The following is a 21,810-nucleotide window of genomic DNA, read 5'->3' as shown; positions in this document are numbered from 1 at the left end:
TTATGATGTTTAAAAACAACCCGTTGACATGCTCAGGGTTGTTGTTATATTCTCCGAGTATGCTGTGACAAAAAAGAAATGACTTAGCTTTACTTGTCCTCTATCTATAAACATATATAGGATAAATCACGGGAGAAAGACGCCATTTTCATGTAATTGTCTTCGGGAAATCTATGAAACATTGTGATTTTTATTCACATGGTATTGTTTTTCAATGTAGCGCCCATTTTCTTTATTTTAAAGGTGAAAAGAGTTAAGGAAGGCGATCCTACGAGAACTACCGATAGTATTTGTAATTATGACGACTTTTTCACAGATTGCAATTACCCCGACTGCTATTTTTTACTTTCCTCGTTAGCACGTTTTCCTGGTTAGTACGTTCATTTTTTGTGGTCCCTTCAGAAACGTACTAAACAAGTTCCACTGTAAATGAATTCCTAGGAAATTGATTATTGTAAGATAAAAAAAAGATAAGTTTCTGATGTATAATATTGTACTATGTTGTGATATATGTATGTGTATTGTAACAAATGATTTAAGATTTATATTTTACTTGTCCTATACTTGTAACATACGAGTATCACAGCCAATAAAATTTATTATTATTATTTATTCATGAAAATTGGCATACTTATGGGGAAAGGTCCTAAGTTTTGTCAAGTACAAGCAAAATTTTACAATTTAGAACTCCTGACCTCACAATTCTCGGTCCAAACCAAAATTTTGAATTTGCCTTAAGGGGTTTCAATGTTAAAAAAATCGAGGTAGAAAAAAGTCTGAATTTCATTGACCAAGATGTCAATTCTTAGGTTTTCGGACACGAGGAAACCGAAAATAACACTTTTATTCACGAAAATTCAACCATTGACCCAGAAAGGTCACATTCAAGGTTATAGGGGTGGCAAAAAGAATAGCATACCAACGAAGGTGTCTATCCACAGGTTTTTAAGGATGCCCAAGTCATTGATATTGTCCAAATACCCGTATTATTCACTAATCGACCTCAATGGTTAACACAGAAGTCAAAGGTCATAGAGGTAAACATCGTGACAACCAACGTGTCGATTCATAGGTTTTAAAGGTTGCCCAAGACAGTTTTGCAGTTCATAGATCCAAATTGTTGATATTTTGACCTCTGAAGGTCATCATGGGGGTCAATGGTCATAGAGGTATGTGTTGAAATATCAGAGAAATGGATGTGTCACTTATTTTGCATGAAAGTCCTGAAGCTTTGAAACTAATTTGCTGTTAAGTGCATAATTTAGGTTCATGTCTGATTTTTTTCCATAAACCATTGTTCACTATATGAAGGACATACTTCTGCAGAAGAGGACCAGGAAAAAATCACAACTCCACTATTACAGTAACACGATTTTTCCTAGTATATTTATCATTTTTGCTGACAATCCATTACATATCATTCATGATTATATTCCTTCAGTTTCTAGCAAATCCGTAGGCGTGTGTGTCCACCTTGTTCGATAGAACACCATTCTCTGATCCACACAATCCAACGCTATATACAATCACGCAACTGGGAGACAAAACAATTACATCAATTTGTACAAAAAGGCAGCCTTCACCCCCCCCCCCCCGCACGTTTGGGCGCATCTGGGAACAATAATCGCAGCTTCCCGTTCCGGGATAATGCGTCCGGTTATGCACCAAAACAGTCTGTGAAGGCATCGCAAAAACTCCATTCCCGAGGAGCGTACCGCAGGTTGCTAGTGCTTGCGCAGGTGCAACTTGTAACTGGATGGGTTGGCGAATCTCATGAGACAAACTTTGCACTCGTACGGCTTCTCTCCGCTGTGCATCCTGAAACGAAAAGAAACAATAATTAAAGATAAAATGATTCTTGGGAGTATAGGTCATATATTTACAATAAAAAATAGTTGTTAGCCAACGTTTCATATTATTAGACATATTCAAGTAAATAAAAGATCGTAGCACTTTTCCACAAGAATTTTTAATGCGTACAATGAGTTTCGGCTCACTGAGCCATCATCTGGTACAAGACACTTCAAAACATTTGAAAATCCCTTTTATACCCTTGAGAACAGAGGGGGTAGGAGAGGATTTGACATCTTTGAGGAAGGGGGTGGGAACGGTTGTAGAGAGTAGAGACAGTGGGAAAAGATACAACTACTGGATGTGGATGTTGGAGGGACTATATTTTACAGTTATGACCACACCATTTTACAGTTATGACTAGAGTCCTCTCCTTCCAACGTGGGTTCCCCACATCCCGTAGTTTTATCTTTTCCCACTGTCTCCACTCTGTACGCCTGTTCCCACCCCCTTCTTCAAAGATGTCAAATACTCCCCTAGCCCCCCTGAAACGCGTTGTATGCATTAAAAAATCTTGTGGAAAAGTGCTACGATCTTTCATTTATTTAAATATGTCTAACATCCACCAATTGAAGCCTGACTCTGTTGAACTTATAAGACATGGCGATTTCCTCTAAATTAATTTATTGTTGGGACTTTTATTTGGATATTTTATTGCCCACCTAAACAATATTCTGGACTTAATCATCCTAAATAAGTTTCATTGTGTCCATACAATACCCAATTCGCAAAAAGTTTCATTAATTTAGCAATACTCAAGACTAAAGCGACTTTTGGCCAGCTTTTTTCGATTTCAGCCCACTGTGTGTCCTTACAACCTTGAACTTGCATTTTATTGCTGCCAAAGACATCTCAATTGTAATTACTAATTAGTAAAAGATTTTACTTTTACTAATTTTTACCTGTCCACAGACATCATTGATGATCTTGGCTCTTTCGAAAAACTGAACCAAAATTTTTCTTCCAGCGTTAAAACATTCACTAAATCAAGTTTAAACTCAAACAATCCGATATAGCTGGCAATATCTTTCTCTACGCACTGGTTGTTCAGGGCTGCCATCATCTCTTATGAATGATTCCCCCTTTTTCCTGTGTGTCCACGGACATTGCTTTTTTGGATAGGGAAAATGTTTTTTTATTTCAAAATAAATATAGGTTGTTTATAAATGAATATTGGGGTTTTAACGCTTTATAATAGTTATTGCATTTGTACTTAACAGTTATAAATTATTTATCAAATGAAAGAGCAAATCAAACAGTTTTGTTTTTTAGGAGCAATACACATGTACGTGAAATGTTTCCGCTGCGATCAAGTAGGAAGCGGTAGTAGCAAAGATGGCGACTAGTGAACGGAAAGCGTTTTGTATTTTACAGTTTGCAAAGACTGAATCTGTACTTACTGTGCAACGTGTGTCGCACAGTAACCCCAGATCCACACATGATGAGTGTTTACATGTCTACTGAGGTGAAAAGTCGATTCATCACTGAAGACAACATGATCCAGAAAATCATCATCGTCATGAAACAACATTTCCAGTGTGAAGTTGGCAGGTAATCCGTGGTTGGTAGGCTTTAGAGCCTGTAGTAACTGTAAACGGTAAGGACGTTGTTGTAAGCGTTTCCTTAAAACTTTCCAAGCAGTCGAAACAGGAATTTTTAATTCACAACTAGCCTTCCGGACTGATTTCTTTGGGCTGCGAGTGAACGACTCTCTCACTCGCTCAACAGTCTCTTTGCTAACTCTTGGTCGTCCCGTGCTCTTCCCTTTACAAAGGCAGCCTGTATCTTCAAACTGATGATACCATCTACGGATGTTATTGTCACTTAGAGGATCACAACCGAATTTAATGCGGAACGCACGTTGCACAGATTCTGCCTTTGAAAACTGTAAAACACAAAATGCTTTCTGTTCACTAGTCGCCATCTTTGCTACTACCGCTATCTAGCGGATCACGGCGGAAACATTTCACACACACATTGTTGCTAAAAAAAATTGAGTTGCTCTTTCATTTGACATATAATATATAACTGTAAGTATAATGTAATATACATTATATAGTGTTAAAACCCCGATATTAATTTATAAACACCTGGTATTATGAAATAAAAGTATCCTGAAAAGACTATCGGAGTGTTTACATCATTGTAACTTGTTTAATGATAGATTTTATATTTAATTATTTAGTAAAGGTTGTTAATCAATAAACACCTCTTCGAAAATCTATGAGGAACTGTCCACGGATATAACGAATAGTCAGTGGACATTAAATTTGGGGAATACAGTGGAACCTCGTTAAAGCGAGTACCGGCTATAACGACACCCCCGCTATTACGAGAGATAGCCGATGCACCGTCAATTGACCCTGTAATAAGCGTGTTAAAAAATTCGTTTTTACGAGACCCTTTCGGTGTTGGCTCTCGCCATAGCGAGGGTTTCAGCGCCGGAAGACTTTCATGAAGACTCCTTAACCTCTGTAATTGCTAGCGATCTGTTAGAAATGAAGTTAATGGAGTGCTCAGCCTCAAATTTATGCGGTAAACTGTCGTTCAATAAATATAATGATTGACGAAACAATGCTTTGCATGATTTTTATTCAGTGCGGCGCTTATAAATTGTTAGAATAATTGGTCGTTATTTGAGTAAGGAAATTTAGTGATGCAAAAAAACATCGCCTTTCGTCTGGATTTATGCTTACGTTTATCGGATAGATGTTTATCTGTCGCAGCACCACTCCTGTTCCTGTATATCTGTTCACAACAGGTATGTTGTCTATTATTTGCTCCACCTCCGGTAAAGCGACAATTCGATATAGCGAGTGTTTATTAGTGCACCGTGGGGTGTCGTTATATCGAGGTTTCACTGTATAATGTTTTTTCTTTGCTATTTTGCAACTAAAATTAGTAAAAGAGTACACAAGATAATATGCCACTATATTTTTGCTTTACCAGGATTGGTTGATTTATATTGCAGTCTATGGACATAATTTTGTACGATTGTGGGAAAATGACCCGAGTGTACTTTGGCATGGCACAGTTAAAGGTTTAGCAAAGTTTTCATAAAAAAATTAATAAAGATTCTTCTTTTAACTACAGTAAAACCTCTACGTAGTGAACCTCTTTACATCATAAACCTCCATACTTCATACCACCCCAACGGCACCGTCTGATTTACATGTACAGGCGGTCCCCGACTTTCGTACACAATGCGTTCCCGAAAACTTGTACGAAAGTCGAATGTACGAAAGTCGAACCATTGACTTCCATACTAATTAGGGGTTACGTTCCAAAAGAGCGGAATATACTTACAACAACCTTTTTTTTCACGGAATTCATTTCAATTGACTTAATTTTAATAATATGTCAATAAAACTCCTCAAATCATCTAATTTCATTCGAAAATACGCAGAAAATGCAAATAAAAGTTTAAAAAACAAGAACTCCGTTGGCTATCGAGTAAAACTTCCTCTTGGCGTTTAAGTTGACATTCCACTTATTACGTCCACTATAAATGAAAAGACATATCAAGAAGCATAACAAAATGCAATTGTTGAACCCGCACTCTGGATACCTTTTAATTTTTGCACCAAAATTCGACATTCGGTAGGTGACATTCGTGATCGCGTATATTTCGCACGTTATTCAAAAAGACAAACGGAATTCGGGTGATATTTCGCGCAATATCGTTGCTGAAGGTGCACATGAATTAAACAGCACTCAAACGAAAAAACACAATTAGAAAGGTCTTACTATAGTTTTATTGAAAGCTATTCGATGATGTCTAGTCAACTTCTTTTGAAAAATATCTCCAATGAAGGCTTTCTTCTTCTCTTGATAAAGGAGCCTATTGCAGGCAGTCTCTCTCCCAAATAAATCACCTAGATTAGAGTCAGCTACCAACAATTCCCTTCATTATATACGTTCGTATTGTTCGCATATATTGCCATTTGAAACAATTGAATGTTGGGATGCGCAATAAACATTGCGGGAATTTTAAAAAATTACAGACCAACGTCCGAAAGTCCGAGTTTAGCGTACGAAAGTCAAGTAATTGGTGTCAATTTTGAACGTACGAAAGTGCGAATTGTACGAAAGTCGAGTGTACGAAAGTCGAGGACCGCATGTAAATTTAATGGCGAACCTCCTTGTAGTGAACCTCTTTATCTCATAAAACCTCCACTTATCATACCAAGGAGACACCCCTGAGACTGCCTAACTACCTCTCACAGTCGCGCTATCACTAGGGGAAATATGGAACTAACTGCGCTGTCGGCGGCGGTATATGCTTTCGACAGCGCAGTTAGTACCATATTTCCCCTAGTGGCAGCGCACTGTGCCCAGAGTTTCGTTTGAGGGGAGGCGTGTGAGGGCTGAAAGCGGAATCTCAGGCAACAATCCCGAGCCTGAATATGTTGGGAGATTAGCAACCAGTATGTAAGGACCATGGTTATGACTAGAGATACGTGAAAATCGCACTTTCATTTTTACTTTATCGCACTTTCAATAACAGTTTATCACATTTTGTAGTGTATTTTTTTATTTTCATGATGAGGTAGATGACGATAAAATGTAGAGAAACACAGTTATATGACAAAATACAGAATATTTTAAATAACTATGTTGTAGAACAATAATAAATTAAGGAATAAGACATATAGAGGTGGAGGCGTAGCTTGCCCGCGCCCACTTGTAGTTCGCGGCCACGTAGAGTCAGCCAGCCAGCTAGCAGCTGGCCAGTCGCTCACATGCTTTAAGCAGTGAGTGTCGGCGGAGCATTTAAACTCCGCTCGACACAAAATGAACGAATTTAACCGTCGAAAAGGCAAATTTGCGTAAAAATATCATCAAAGTCCAGTCATTGCATTGCGTAAAAATATCATAAATTTGTGTAAAAATATCGTAAAAGTCCAGTCATTGCGTTGCTTAAAAATATCATAAATTTGCATAAAAATATCATAAAAGTCCAGTCATCGCATCTATGTTGCATTTATTTGCGCACATCGCATTTGTGATTTTCACGCATCTCTACCCATAATCCTTCCCCTCCCCCCACTCCTACATCCTTCCCCTCCCCCCACTCCTACGGACTAGTCCGTCATTACCTCAGTCATCAACAACCTTCCGTTACTCCCGACCAATTGATTACAAATCAGATTCAGTCTTTGCAAACTGTAAAGCAAACAACGCTTTCTGTTCACTAGTCGCCATCTTTGCTACCACCGCTCTCTAGCGGATCGTGGCGGAAACATATCACGTACATGAGCATTGATGCCAAAAAAAAAAAAAAAATTGAGTTGCTCTTTCATTTGACATATAATATATAACTGTAAGTGTAATGTAATAAACATTATAAAGCATTAAAACCACGATATTCATTTATAAACACCTGGTATTATGAAATGAAAGAATCCCAAAAATACTATTTTGGAAAGTTTATATCATTTTAACTTGTTTAGTGATAGATTTTATATAGGTTATTTTACCATGGTTATGACCATTACAGGGCAGTGAACCACACGGTCACGTACCTGTAGTGAGATCGGAACGACCAGCTCGAGGCGAACTCCTTCTCGCACACGTCGCACTTGTAGGGTCGTCGCTCGAGGTGGACCAATGCGTGGTGCTTGCGCCAGTTGGCCATCGAGGCGAGCATGGTCCCGCAAACCCCGCATTTGACGGGCGTGTCCCTCTCGTGCGACTTGACGTGGTTCAGGTACGTGCGCTTCTGCGCAAACGCCTTTCCGCACTGCTCGCACTTGTGCTGGCGCTCCTCCAAGTGGATCTTTGCGTGCTCCTTGGCCGTGCCGCTCTGCGTGAAGCGCTTGCCGCAAACGTTGCAAACGTGCGGCTTGTGTCCCGTGTGGATGCGAACGTGGACGCTCAGGCCAGAGTGGGACGCAAATGGCTTGTTGCAGAACTTGCACCGGTACGGCTTCTCACCTGGATAACGACAGTCATAAATACAATTAAACATATTCACCTGTTTGATCATACATTTAAGTAATAATAATAATAATAATAATAATGTTTATTTGTCCAGAGATCTGGAAGTACAAGGGGGTACACTGATATAGGACACGTCAGGTTAAAAAAAATATATATACAATAAATACAAATATACAATGATGCAGGATACGTCAAACTTTGTTTGTTCATACTTTTTTCGTTCGTCAAACTTTGTTTGAAGTACACATAAGTTTGATCATACATTTAACCCATTAACGCCTAGTGGTACTAAATGGTCATTTAACGCAATTTATTAGGGTTTTTGAGAGTTTGAAATTGATAAGAATATTTTTAATAAAATTTATCCGATAAATTTGCTATTTTAAACCCATAATAGGGTGGTTTCCTATTATTTTTTTATTGCCTAAATCGATAGATTATTACACCTGGAGTACGTATTTGACGCATTTAGATTTTTAAATGACGATATCTATTTTTCGCGATTAAATGAAAAGTGACAATTTTCAAGCGTGCGAAAACGCGACGCGTAAGTATGAATGCCAGGAAATCTCTCCTTACGACGTATTTCTGGTTCCCGCTGCCGCCCTATGAGGTGACCTTGAGGCGAGGCTTAGCGCTGATACGACGTAGGCTGCTAGCGGGTAGCTGAGTACCCCGCTGGCTGGTAGCGCTTGGCTTAAATAAGGATTATTAATATCCTATCAAACGAAGGAAACTTTCCGACCATAGGCAATTTTTATAGGTGATTATTAAGACATGTTTCCCTGAGCTCTGTGCCTCATGCATGCATTGGTAACCTCAAAAGATGTAAAACTCCTATCCTCTCGTGTAGAAACTAGGTTCCTGTGACGTCACGTGGAGTGGCATCGCATGGGCGCCAATCTGGCCCTTTTCAAATGAGGATAAAATTTGGCCCTTGCCATTCGTCCTAACCGGTATTTCTAAAACCAAATAATTTGTATATTATGAATACAGTAATGGTGGGCAACGAATCGCAATCAATGCCTTTCGTTTTCTTCGATGAAGGAAACTACCCTATTATCAACTAGCCCAAAAAAACGGAATTTTTAGACCAAATATTTCGATTTTCTTTACTTATGCCTTATGTACTGTCAATACAAAGGTTTTATTATGAAACTATGATTTTTATAACATGTATATGTCATGTAAAGTATGGCTATTTAATGTGAGCAAAATATTTGTGATGTTATGATGGAAAAAATTTTGGTGGTACCACATAGTACCGCTAGGCGTAACTAATAGTGGTAAGAGAATAAAATTTGCACCTTATCTCTCAAACCCGGGCCTATGTGGAAGAAAGCCGTGACGCTTTTTCTACCTCGCCTATATAGTTTCAGAAAATAACATCCACATCCAGATCCCGACCATCACTTTGGCGATGTCTCCTTGTCAGGCAAACATGCGCGTCATGATCGACTGTCGCTCCCAGTACGTTGGGGGGCTGAGGGATACGTTTGTGGATCACGACGGGATGGAGAGGGAGGGCGGATGGTTCTACTCTTCTGCAGATTGCGTAAGAGTAGAACCATCGAGCATATAGAGTGGTGAGATTGTTTGAGGGTAAGTCATTATGTACATCTTCTAATTCGCTTGGTAGGGCACAAATTGGAGTTTCGTTTAAAATCTATATATTGATATTAAATTTAAAAATTCGCGAAGTACCCAAATAAAACGAATGGGGATAAAATGTAACAGTGATTTCAAAAATTAGAAAAGAGAAATAATATTGCCGCCACTGGGACTCGAACCCGAGAAACCAACTACAGGTTAAGGGATTAACGCCCTTGACCGCACCGCCATGGCCGTAGATGACGGGGAGCGCTTACTCAAGGGCTGTCATGCAGTGCGAAATCTTTACATGCGAATATCTCTCGAACCCGGGCCTATGTGGAAGAAAGCCGTGACACTTTTTCTACCTTACCTGTATAGTATGTCTCCTCGTAAGTGTTGAGACCATGGTCAGTCATGGAGTGGTGAATTAAATACTGTGGAAATTACTGTTTGTGTTTTTATCATGGATACAGCAAACTTCCACAAAATCAAGCCTGAAATGATTTTACAGTCTCCGTCACAGGAATTTGTTGCAGAGCAACACGTAAATTATTATATTATTTATTGAGATCAACAGGATAAATCCTTTACAAAAAATTGTAAAGAGGAAAGAACCCATTGCTAATGACCACCTTTTCCCTTTCCACTCCCCCCTCCTAGACATTCCACTATTACACGCCAAAAAATCCTTGTGACGCCAACCCACGCTCCACTCTGTAACTACCTCTGGTTTTTTCCACTATCTCTTCCCACCTTCCCCCTTCCCGTCACTTACCTCCCCTCTCCCCTTCCCCTCCAATCACTCGACCACAGAGTATATATCCCGGCAAATTCTTATGTGTGTCACTAGTCTTGAAAATGGCACAGTGTAACCGAAACTAGTCGGCAATAAAGTGTGTGTTTTGTAGAAAAGCAAAGTAATTTCCTTCCAACCAAAAATATTAAGTCAATCTAAATGCAAATAAAATATATAAGATAAAAAAATACAGGTTCACTCAATTTAAAGTAAGAATATATAGACCATTAAAAATTTAACAATGAATGTACACTGCACTTGACACTCTTACAGTAATGAAATTACACCTAAAAATACTATACTTCACAATGAGACACATTAAATCTGGCTAGAACCAGACTTAAGATAATGACAATCATAATTAAATTTAATTCACCTGTGTGATCATATACAGTGGAACTTGGTTAGTACGTTTCTGAAGGGACCACGAAAAATGAACGTACTAACCAGGAAAACGTACTAACGAGGAAAGTAAATAATAGCAGTCGGGGTTATTGCAATCAGTGAAAAATTCGTCATAATTACAATTACTATCGGTAGTTCTCATAGGATCGCCTTCCTGAACTCTTTTCACATTTAAAATCAAGAAAATGAGCGCTACCATGAAAAACAATACCATGTGAATAAAAATCGCAATTTTTCATGGACATCCCGGAGAGGATTTCATGATTACGGCGTCTATCTCCCGTGATTTATCCTATATCTATTTACAGAACGAGGACGAGTGAAGCTCAGAAAAGCGAAGACAAATCATTTTTCTTTCTCACAGCGTACTCGGAGAATATAACAACAACCCGGAGTAAGTCAACTGGTTTTTTAAACATCATAAAAATTGGGCAAAATTATATTGACTTTCAAATTACGGCAACAGCCGTAGACATTCGCTTCTGGAATGATACCATTTCGATTGTAAAATCGATCGATATATCGACTGATGACACGCAAGATTATTAGATTACGACGTAATTACAAGAAAATTTTATATTAAACAGTTGAAATTTACTTTCAAAATTTGTCTAATGTCGTCTGCTTTCGTTCCGAGATCAAGTATTTTTAAGCTAAGCTTCGCGTGGAGATCCAGAGGATCGTCTGCTCCCGCAACAGTAGTCAAGTAAATACGCACGACGTCGAGTTTATGGAGCAGTACTGTTTTAGATAATGTGGGAATTGTCTAATACCGTTAAGACTCATTTCTTCATCATGATAACTCGTGCAATAGCAACAATTGCCCACTCATGAACTTTGTGCGCAGCAGTGGGCACTCCCAAGCGCTCCAAAGGCAACAGAAGGTGAGGAGCTCGGGGTGGGGAAAATTGGGGCTTCTTATTGGCTGCAGTTTTTCATAGTCAGACATTCCCAAAAAATGGCCGCATTTTATTTTTCATCACATCACAAGAATTTAGAAATGCATTTGGATAAATTACGGTAGAAGAAAGAGATGTGGAATGAATGGAAGAATGTTAATGGCTAATAATAATAAATTAAATCATGAATTCAGACGTTTGCGACCCTTAAGAAGATACTGGAGAACGAGTTGCGGGTTGCGTCACGGCAAGCAATTGAGCGTACTAACCAGGAAAGCGCAATTTTTTCAAACGTACTAACCAAATTCTTTTACCTGTATTTTGTTCGGATGGTACCGGGACCGAGGGAAATCGCCGTACTAAGGAGGAAAACGTACTAAGGAGGAACGTACTAACCAAGTTCCACTGTATTGAAGTAAGCAAAGGCTTTGCGGAGGAACTCGTTACAGCACAATGAATTAAGAACTAATCGATATTATGGCCATTTTACACGGGGCACAGAATTGCGCAAGTTAGAGCTGCATTAATTTCTAAAATGGCGTGGAATTGCGCGAATGCATGAACGAAACTAGAACGGGCTTTTTCGCCATCTCACATCCACGCATTCTCGCTTGTGTTCTAGCAATTCACTGCTTTACACGATGCAATTTTCATTGCGCTTTCGTACACACGTCAGATTGCGCAAGTACGTAAACGGCCTTTATTCGAACGGGTTAAATCTACAATTTTCTCGACTCAGAATCCAAAATCGAATCTATATATGACTTGAGTCCAGGCTCAAATCTACATCAATAAAATTCTTAAAATTTGAAAATATACGGACAGCACACTCCCGATAATCCGTGTTGCGGATTATCCGTGCGTAAGTTCACACTTCTTCGATGTTTTCCACGATCTTTGTAATAAAATAAAATCAGACTCAAAAGCACCAGGATATTTGCATTTTAATGCTAGGCTACACCAGAATAAGCATTAGATTTGAGGTCCGGCCTCGAGGTCGCTTGGCCTTGAGGCCAGACCTCATTGGATTCCCATCCGGCCAACGATCCGCCTCAAGGAATCGCCACACACTGTCACTTCTGCCTTCAGTCCGGGACTGTACGGTAGGGCGGATTGGAAAAATCGATTTTTTTCAAATCCATCTGGCCCAATGAAAAAAAGTTGTGGGACCGATCAAAAATAAGGCCTGAAAAATTTGTGACCTCTACGTGAACCCCTGACCCTCGCTCAAATGCAATTTAGGGGGGGAGGGTCGAAATTCAAAAAATATAGTACAGTATAATATTTTTATGGTCATTCCCTATAGATTTTGCCGAGATATTGCCCTTTAGGGCAAAAATTTAGTGCATTTTGACGTATCTACATCCATTTAGCCTGTCAGGCACCTTACGCCTGAACTCAGCAATTCCAATATTGTACTTGACGAAAGGTTAAGGTCGACTGCGTGTCCCAGTGACCGTGTGTTGCGGACTGATGAAGTTGGGCCATCGCGAACTTTGTCGATTGCTTTCTAATGACAGAGTGTGGTGCAAATGTTTCCTACCTAATGCATCTATAGTCCAGCTGGCGAGAGCCTTTTAACACATTGCGTATCGGGGTGTTTAAATTCCTAGGAACGCCGATTCTGAGTGGAGGTGTTGAGATTGGAAATATGTGCCTACTAGGGCGTTAATGCCTTTGGTTTAAACATGGTTAAAAAGCTAATGTTTAGAATATAACTTTACCCAATCAAACATTATGATGCATCAATTCATTATGAACAACGAACAACAACTGAAAATGTCCTAACGAATACGTATTGCACGCTTTAAAATTTTTTAGGTTGACGCGCCTAAATGACGAGAATCTTCGTCATCCGTCCGGAACGTTCGGGAAAAAAATGACAAGAATTCTCGCCATCCGTACGCAACACGTTCATACTTTTTCAATGCGACGCTTCCCTTTCCCTCTTCATTGACAATATTATGAGCTGGGCACTTTCTAACGAATGCGGATTTCTCCTCTTTGCAGACGACTGCAAAATATTAAAAAGAGTTGAGAATACTACTGACTCTCAGTCTTTGCCGTCTTCCCTTCATTCCCTCGAGGCATGGTGCCTTCAGTGGCAACTCAAAATTAATACAAGAAAATCGAAATGCATACATACCTTTTACTTTAAAACGCACCATAACTCCTTATAATTTATACTATTTTTAATGAAATTATTCCGATAGATTCCTCCATCAATGACCTGGGTGTTACTTCCGCCCCCAAACTAACTTTTCTTCCGCACCTCAACAAAATGAAATCCAAGGCCATGTCAGTCGTGGGAGTTCTTCATTGACTCACCGCTGTTAATCAATTTATCCCTGCTAAAAAAAAGATCGCAGATGGGAAAAGAAAGTTCTTAATGAAAAATAAAAAACTGGAAAAAAATAAAAAATATCATAAAACATGCCTACATAACAATAGACTGATTGACTAACGTAAATGATGAAAGTAGCGAGAAATTAAAGTGAAATTTTGGATCATCCGTGATTTCCAATAGGGTGGTTTCCTATTATTTTTTTATTGCCTAAATCGAAAGATTATTACTCCTGGAGTACGCATTTCACGCTTTTAGATTTTTAAATGTCGATATCTATTTTTCGCGATTAAATGAAAAGTGAAAATTTTCAAGAGCGCAAAAACGCGACAGCTAAGTATGAATACGGGGTAAACCCCGTTTGACGTCATTCTGGTTCCCGCTGCCGCAAGTGAGGTGACCTTGGGGCGAAGCTCTGAGCGATGATACGACGCAGGATGCTAGTAGGTAGCAGAGTACCCTGCTAGCAGGTAGAGCTTGACTTAAATAAGGATTATTAATATCCTATCAAACAAATGAAACTTTCCGACCATAGGCAGTTTTCATACGTGATTATTAAGACATGTTTCCCTGAGCTCTGTGCCTCATGCATGCATTGGTAATCTCAAACAATGTAAAACTCTTATCTACTTGTATAGAAACTAGGTCCCTGTGACGTCACGTGGAGTGGCATCGCACGGGCGCCAATCTGGCCCTTTTCAAATGAGGATAAAAATGGACCATTGCCATTCGTCTAACCCGGTATTTCTAAAACCAAATAATTTGTGTATTATGAATACACTAATGGTGGGTAACGAATCGCAATCAATGCCTTTCGTTTTCTTTGATGAAGGAAACTACCCTATTATTTGTGCCGCCCCTCCCCATCATCTGCACACCACTAAGACCCTGATGCCGTGATAGCTATTTTCACCGGTTGCATTGCGTTGGTTAAGTTGTATGCAGAAAACATTTAGTGGCGTTAAATATGGATAATAAATACTGTGGGTGATACGTTGTAATTCATGAGAGTGCATAGTAACAAAAATGGGCATTCTGTTCTAATACAAATACAATAATTCAATGTTTCATCAATGGCAACTGTTATGATTCAATTGGTGAAGTGCCTAAAATTTCACGTAAATCTGCGATGTTGCACTGTGATGTTCTGATAATGATCAAAGTGCACTGATTAACTTGGATAACTACACATACGTTTCGCATCTTTTTGGCTTCCATAAAATCCACCTTGTTTACACTAGTGAAAGAAAACATCCATTAACATTCGTTACTGTAATTGGAATAATTCAGCGAGATTATTTGATTCCGTATGGGATTGCCTCGATCCACCAAATATTATCGAGAAAATCTCCTGATTATAAATCAATTGTCGTACAGGCGAAAGTGTTTCTATATTATATTTAATTCCCACGGCATCACCATTTTACGAGATAGGATGGTTTTTAAAGATGGCATTTAATAAGTACAGCAAGTTGTATGCAGAAAACATTTAGTGGCGTTAAATATGGATAACAAATACTGCGGATGATATGTTGTAATTCATGAGAGTGTATAGTAACAAAAATGTGCATTCTGTTCTAATACAAATACAGTGGAACTTGGTTAGTACGTTTCTGAAGGGACCACGAAAAATGAACGTACTAACCAGGAAAACGTACTAACGAGGAAAGTAAATAATAGCAGTCCGGGTTATTGCAATCTGTGGAAAAGTCGTCATAATTACAATTACTATCGGTAGTTCTCATAGGATCGCCTACCTGAACTCTTTTCACATTTAAAATCAAGAAAATGAGCGCTACCATGAAAAACAAACCCTTTTCTGAATAAAAATCGCAATTTTTCATGGACATCCCGGAGACGATTTCATGATTACCGCGTCTATCTCCCGTGATTTATATATATTTACAGAACGAGGACGAGTGAAGCTCAGACAAGTCATTTTTCTTTCTCACAGCGTACTCGGAGAATATAACAACAACCCGGAGTAAGTCAACTGGTTTTTTAAACATCATAAAAATTGGGCAAAATTATATTGACTTTCAAATTACGGCAACAGCCGTAGACATTCGCTTCTGGAATGATACCATTTCGATTGTAAAATCGATCGATATATCGACTGATGACACGCAAGATTATTAGATTACGACGTAATTACAAGAAAATTTTATATTAAACAGTTGAAATTTACATTCAAAATTTGTCTAATGTCGTCTGCTTTCGTTCCGAGATCAAGTATTTTTAAGCTAAGCTTCGCGTGGAGAACCAGAGAATCGTCTGCTCCTGCAACAGTAGTCAAGTAAATACGTACGACGTCGAGTTTATGGAGAAGTACTGCTTTAGATAATGTGGGAATTGTCTAATACCGTTAAGACTCATTTCTTCATCATGATAACTCGTGCAATAGCAACAAATTCCCACTCGAACTTCGTGCGCAGCAGTGGGCACTCCCAAGCGCTCCAAAGGCAACAGAAGGTGAGGAGCTCTGGGTGGGGAAAATTGGGGCTTCTTATTGGCTGTAGTCTTTCATAGTCAGACATTCCCGAAAAATGGCCGCATTTTATTATTCAGCACGTCACAAGAATTCAGAAATGCATTTGGATAAATTACGGTAGAAGAAAGAGATGTGGAATGAATGGAAGAATGTTAATGGCTAATAATAATAAATTAAATCATGAATTCAGACGTTTGCGACCCTTAAGAAGACACTAGAGAACGAATTGCGGGTTGCGTCACGGCAAGCAATTGAGCGTACTAACCAGGAAAGCGCAATTTTTTCAAACGTACTAACCAAATTCTTTTACCTGTATTTTGTTCGGATGGTACCGGGACCGAGGGAAATCGCCGTACTAAGGAGGAAAACGTACTAAGGAGGAACGTACTAACCAAGTTCCACTGTACAATAATTCACTGCAGGCAGCACAAGAGGTAATATATTGTCTGGCTTACTCCAACTCATTGGAAGAATAAACTACATAAACACCTAGAGATTTTATGAGCCTCTATGATATCAATTACGAAGTATAGGACTTGCTTTGAATGGTTGGGAACCAAATGAGTCTAGACGTGAAGGATTACCCTAATGTAAAAGGCAAGGCATGGTTCTGTGATAGATTCTGACAGATATGTACTGATGCTTAGTAAAAGTCTTGATTGAGCAAGTTCCATAAGGAAGTTCCTTTCTTAGTTCCTTTACCGCTTCACGGAAATTAAGGATCCAAGTGCACTCCACTCCTATTTCTCAACGATTGTCCTTCCCATAGTTTTGTATTGCTCCCCAATTTGGTCCATGTCAGCCCCGACTAACCTAAAATCCCTTGATTGCATCCCCCACTTCTTTGCCAAAATAGTTAGGCAAAGAATCCCTCACTTACGCAATATGTCCTCTGATGCTGCATTGTCTTCTCTTCCCTTGTCTAATCTGCAGAACCTCAGACTTAAAACGGACTTCAACTTTCTACACAACGTCTTGAACTCAACTTTTGACTGCCCTTAACTCCTCTCTCTGTTGAATTTTAGAATACCGACTCATTCCACCCGCTCACTATAACTACTCCATCTGCCTGTTATTCCCAGAATTTCCCTGACCAAGCGCTCACCTTTATATCGCCTCTCCTCCCTCCTAAACTAACTCCCTCCTTCCATAGATCCTTTTCACCTGTCATGCATAAAATTCACTGCACAAGCTCTGACCCATATGTCTCCTAATTGAATGTTATAATTCCCCACTGGTTAATTCTTTGTTTGTTTTTATGTTGTCATTGTATTATGTCTAAATGTCATTGTTAAAAATTTCACTGTAAACTGGCTGCACGTGAAATTTACTTAAACAAATAAATAAATAAAATAAATATCCTCAAGAACAGAGTGAATTTTGATTGATTTTTTTTCTAAATCGATGCACGGATTTTACACAAATCATATTTTTTGTGTTTGGGATTAATTTTTGTTGTGATAGAAGGTTATGATTCACATTTTTTTTGGTATCTTATGATTCTCCATGAAATTTGGAACAATTGAATGAATTTAGAAGCCTCTAGCTTCAAAATTGTTGATTTGTCAAGTAAAAACGAGAATTCATGGACGATCATTCGGCATGCACACAATGCTTGGAAATCGGAATAGACTAAAATTTCAAGCTACCATATCTCTGGAACTATTTGTCAGAATGAGCTGAAATTTTGGACTTTTTCCTAACTAAATACATGTATTTAGCATACAAAATTTTATTGACATCCAAGAATCTTGGGTGTCAAGTCCACTATTTACTGGACCATTTGGCATGGAATGGCCCCAAACTAACTTTTCTTCCGCACCTCAACAAAATGAAATCCAAGGCCATGTCACTCGTGGGAGTTCTTCATCGACTCACCACTGTTACTGACCCTAATGCCATGAGGGCTATTTTCACCGGTTGCATTCTCCCAAGCCTTGAGAACAGAGTGTTGCGCAAATGTTTCCCACCTGTGTGCGTCCGCACGTGTATGGTGAGGTGGTGACGCAGCGCAAAGGGCTTCTTGCAGATGTGGCAGCTGAATTTCTTGAGTCCCCACTTCTCGGAGCGCTTGCGGTGCATGGGATCCGTGGGCATCTCAGCCTCCCTGCTCGGCGTCGTGGTCACCACGCTCTGGTTGCCCTCGGCAGCCTCCTCGACACTCAGCTCCAAGTTGGTCCCCTGCAAGAGGGAGGCAGGAAAAACAATTGAGCGTCTTTGTAGAAAAAACAGCAATGCTAAAAAAAATACAAAATGTAGTTAGGATAGCTGTTTTGACAGGCTACCCACTCCAACTAAATCATAAAATTCGCGGTTATTTCCAGGTTTTCACGGTCTTAGTGTCGTCAAATTCACGGTCTGTTGAAAAGCCATTTTAGGCAGGAATCCAGTAAAGCCTCTTTGTATCGTAATGGAGGGGACCAATTTTTGGGCAATTTTATGCATGGAGGTTCACTATAGAGAGGTTTCAGTGATATGCACCATTTTTTCATATCCTTCGGAAATGAAAGGCACTACAGGCGGTCCTCGACTTTCGTTCACTCGACTTTCGTACAATTCGCACTTTCGTACATTCAAAATTGACACCTTTTACTCGACTTTCGTACGCTAAATTCGGACTTTCGGACGTTGGTCTGTAATTTTTTTAAAATTCCCGCGATGTTTATTGCGCATCCCAACATTCAATTGTTTCAAATGTCAGTATCGGCAGTATATACGAACGTATATAATGAAGGGAATTGTTGGTAATTGACTCTAATCTAGGTGATTTATTTGGGAGAGAGACTGCCTGCTATAGGCTCCTTTATCAAGAGAAGAAGAAAGCCTTCATTGAAGATATTTTTCAAAAGAAGTTGACTAGACATCATCGAATAGCTTTCAATAAAACTAGTAAGACCTTTCTAATTGTGTTTTTTCGTTTGAGTGCTGTTTAATTCATGTAAACCTTCAGCAACGATATTGCACGAAATATCACCCGAATTCCGTTTGTCTTTTGTCTTTTTTGAATAACATGCGGAATATACGCGATCACAATACCCTACCCTACTACTAATCTTTTTTACTTATACAATGCGGAATATACGCGAGTCGATTGGGTGCTTGAATTCTTCAAGCGGGTAATTAGGAGGGTGGGAACATTGTTGTGTCACGTGTTGTCGAGTATTGTGTCCATAAGTGTTTAAAATATTCAAAAATTTCCCTGCCGGTTTTTGAAAGGGTAAGGAACTTAATTGTTTACTTTTAAAATTATTTGTTATTTTCAATATGATTTCATTTGACGGATAGTTCATTATTTGAATAGGCTAAGTTTAGCACTGAGACATAATTGGAATAAGGTTTTTAAAATTTCAAGACAGTGATGATTTTGTGGTTATTTTTCAACTCTTAAAGTCCAAAAGCGTTGTGATAAGCGAAACTTGAAAATGAAACGCAGATTCCTTAGATAAATATATAAAGATATACCACTCGCAAAACATATGTCCATAATGCAGTGTGTAAAATACTAAATTGTAACGATTCCCCAAATTTCTTTGGTACTAAAAAATAGTTATTCTCAATATATTCCAATTTGAAAAAAATAGCTTTGGCATATTTGCTATCATTATCGTATCGAATTATCAAGTATACTGACACGTGTATTGAAAATTCGCAATCCTGTTCCAGTCTTTGATCATCAACCCTAAAATTCCTGGTCAACTATGTACGTGGATAGAAAATCCTGTACGTAATAACGATTCGATATATTTTAAGAAAAAGCATATTCAATATATATAGATCGTGAGACTACACGGTATGAAGTTCGCCAGGTCAGCTCAGCTTAATCGGCGCATTCATTTCCCTACCTGCTCCTTTCCGATAACCTAACCCTAGACCACGGCCCTTGGAGGGAAGTGTGTGTGCGTAAATGGGGATTAATGACGATTATAAGGTTATGAGTAGAGTTGCGTGAAAATCGCACTTTCATTTTTATTGTATCGCACTTTCAATGCATTTTGTAGCGTCTATTTTTTTATTTTCATGATGAGGTAGATGACGATAAAATGTAGTGAAACACAGATATATGACAAAATACAGAATATTTTAAATAATTATGTTGTAGAGCAATAATAAATTAATGAATAAGACATATAGTGGCCGAGGTGCAGAGATGGGCAAAATACTTGTCAAATGTATTTAAGATACAAAATACAAATTACTTTTAAAATCTGTATTTCAAATACAAAATACAAATTACTTCTAAAAATTGTATTTTCAATACTAAATACAAATGTAATTTCAAAATACTCTATTAAAATACAAAATACATGCCTTCACCGAAGTTCTTACCTAATAAAAAATTAAAAAATCGATTCAAATATGAACTGTTTTTAGAATGAGAGGATCAAACATTCTTACAACGTATTTATAGGAAACTGGCAATTAGATCATTATTCATGGCAAAATGTGTTAAATAAAATGGAGAAAAATCTGGGGGAGGGGGGGGTTTGGGGGATAACCCCCCCCCCAGAGCTCTGAGAATTTTTTAAGTTTAATCCATTTTACTTAATTGGATTGATATTCCTAACAGAATAGTGTACGGATTATTAAAATATCCCCCAGAAAGCCGTAAAACTCACCATTTTGAACCATTAATCTTAAAATTCCGTAATTTATTAATCTCGCACCTACTGCTTATCCTGGTGGGTATTCCATACCCCCACACACCCCGGTATTAGTTGCACCTAAACCCCCCACAGCCTTAATTCCTGCCCCTGCAATGCACAACTACATTTCGCAAACTACTCCACACGCGACTACGCTTTGCAAGTATACAAGCGCCTGCGGGTGCTACAGAAGTAAATTAAGGGGCAATTTATTGTCCCTAATACCAACTCATTTGGGATCCCTGCCTTCTCGTCGCACGCTCTTTCTACTTATGCACAAAAACATTACATGTATTTTGATTTTGAATGTATTTTAAAAATACAAACTACTCTTTAGATGTATTTTCGTTACAAAATACAAAATACTCTCAGAAAATGTATTTCTGATACAAATTACAAACTACAAAAGTATCGAAAATACGTATTTCAAATACAAGTATTTTCGATACTGCCCATCTCTGCCGAGGTGTAGCTTGCCCGTGCCCACTTGCAGTTCGCGGCCACATTAGAGTCAGCCAGCCAACTAGCAGCTGGCCAGTCGCTCACATGCTTTAAGTGGTGAGTGTCGGCGGAGCATTTAAACTGAACTCGGCACAAAACGTACGAATTTTGCCGTCGAAAAGGCAAATTTGCGTAAAAATATCATAAAAGTCCAGTCATCGCATTTACGTCACATTTATTTGCGTGCATCGCATCTATATCGCATTTATCGTACTAGCGATTTTCACGTATCTCTAATCATAGTTCTAAAATCAAGTATGAGAGATTTTTAAGATAATTTTTTTTATCTCGACCTCGTTTAATTCATGTTAAAATAGTTCTTGGAGTGTAGGTCAACAACATCA

At 38.7% G+C, this 21,810-nt stretch overlaps 1 protein-coding gene across 4 annotated transcripts in view; it reads right to left on the bottom strand.

Annotated features, from left to right (window-relative positions):
• Nucleotides 1–1,358: 1,358 nt before the first annotated feature.
• LOC124172657 overlaps nucleotides 1,359–21,810 on the bottom strand; it is a 115,993-nt gene continuing 95,541 nt past the window's right edge. For all 4 annotated transcript variants that reach the window (XM_046552107.1, XM_046552110.1, XM_046552108.1 and 1 more), the window contains 3 exons: nucleotides 18,293–18,503; nucleotides 7,377–7,788; nucleotides 1,359–1,818 (listed from right to left, as the gene is read on the bottom strand). In XM_046552107.1, coding sequence (XP_046408063.1) covers nucleotides 1,725–1,818; nucleotides 7,377–7,788; nucleotides 18,293–18,503 — 717 coding nt within the window. In that variant the 3' untranslated portion in view covers nucleotides 1,359–1,724. The remainder of the gene's footprint in view (nucleotides 1,819–7,376; nucleotides 7,789–18,292; nucleotides 18,504–21,810) is intronic.

The sequence above is a fragment of the Ischnura elegans genome (assembly GCF_921293095.1).
Source record: "Ischnura elegans chromosome 13 unlocalized genomic scaffold, ioIscEleg1.1 SUPER_13_unloc_2, whole genome shotgun sequence".
NCBI classification, from domain to species: Eukaryota; Metazoa; Arthropoda; class Insecta; order Odonata; family Coenagrionidae; genus Ischnura; species Ischnura elegans.
This window is presented reverse-complemented; position numbering and strand designations above follow the sequence as displayed.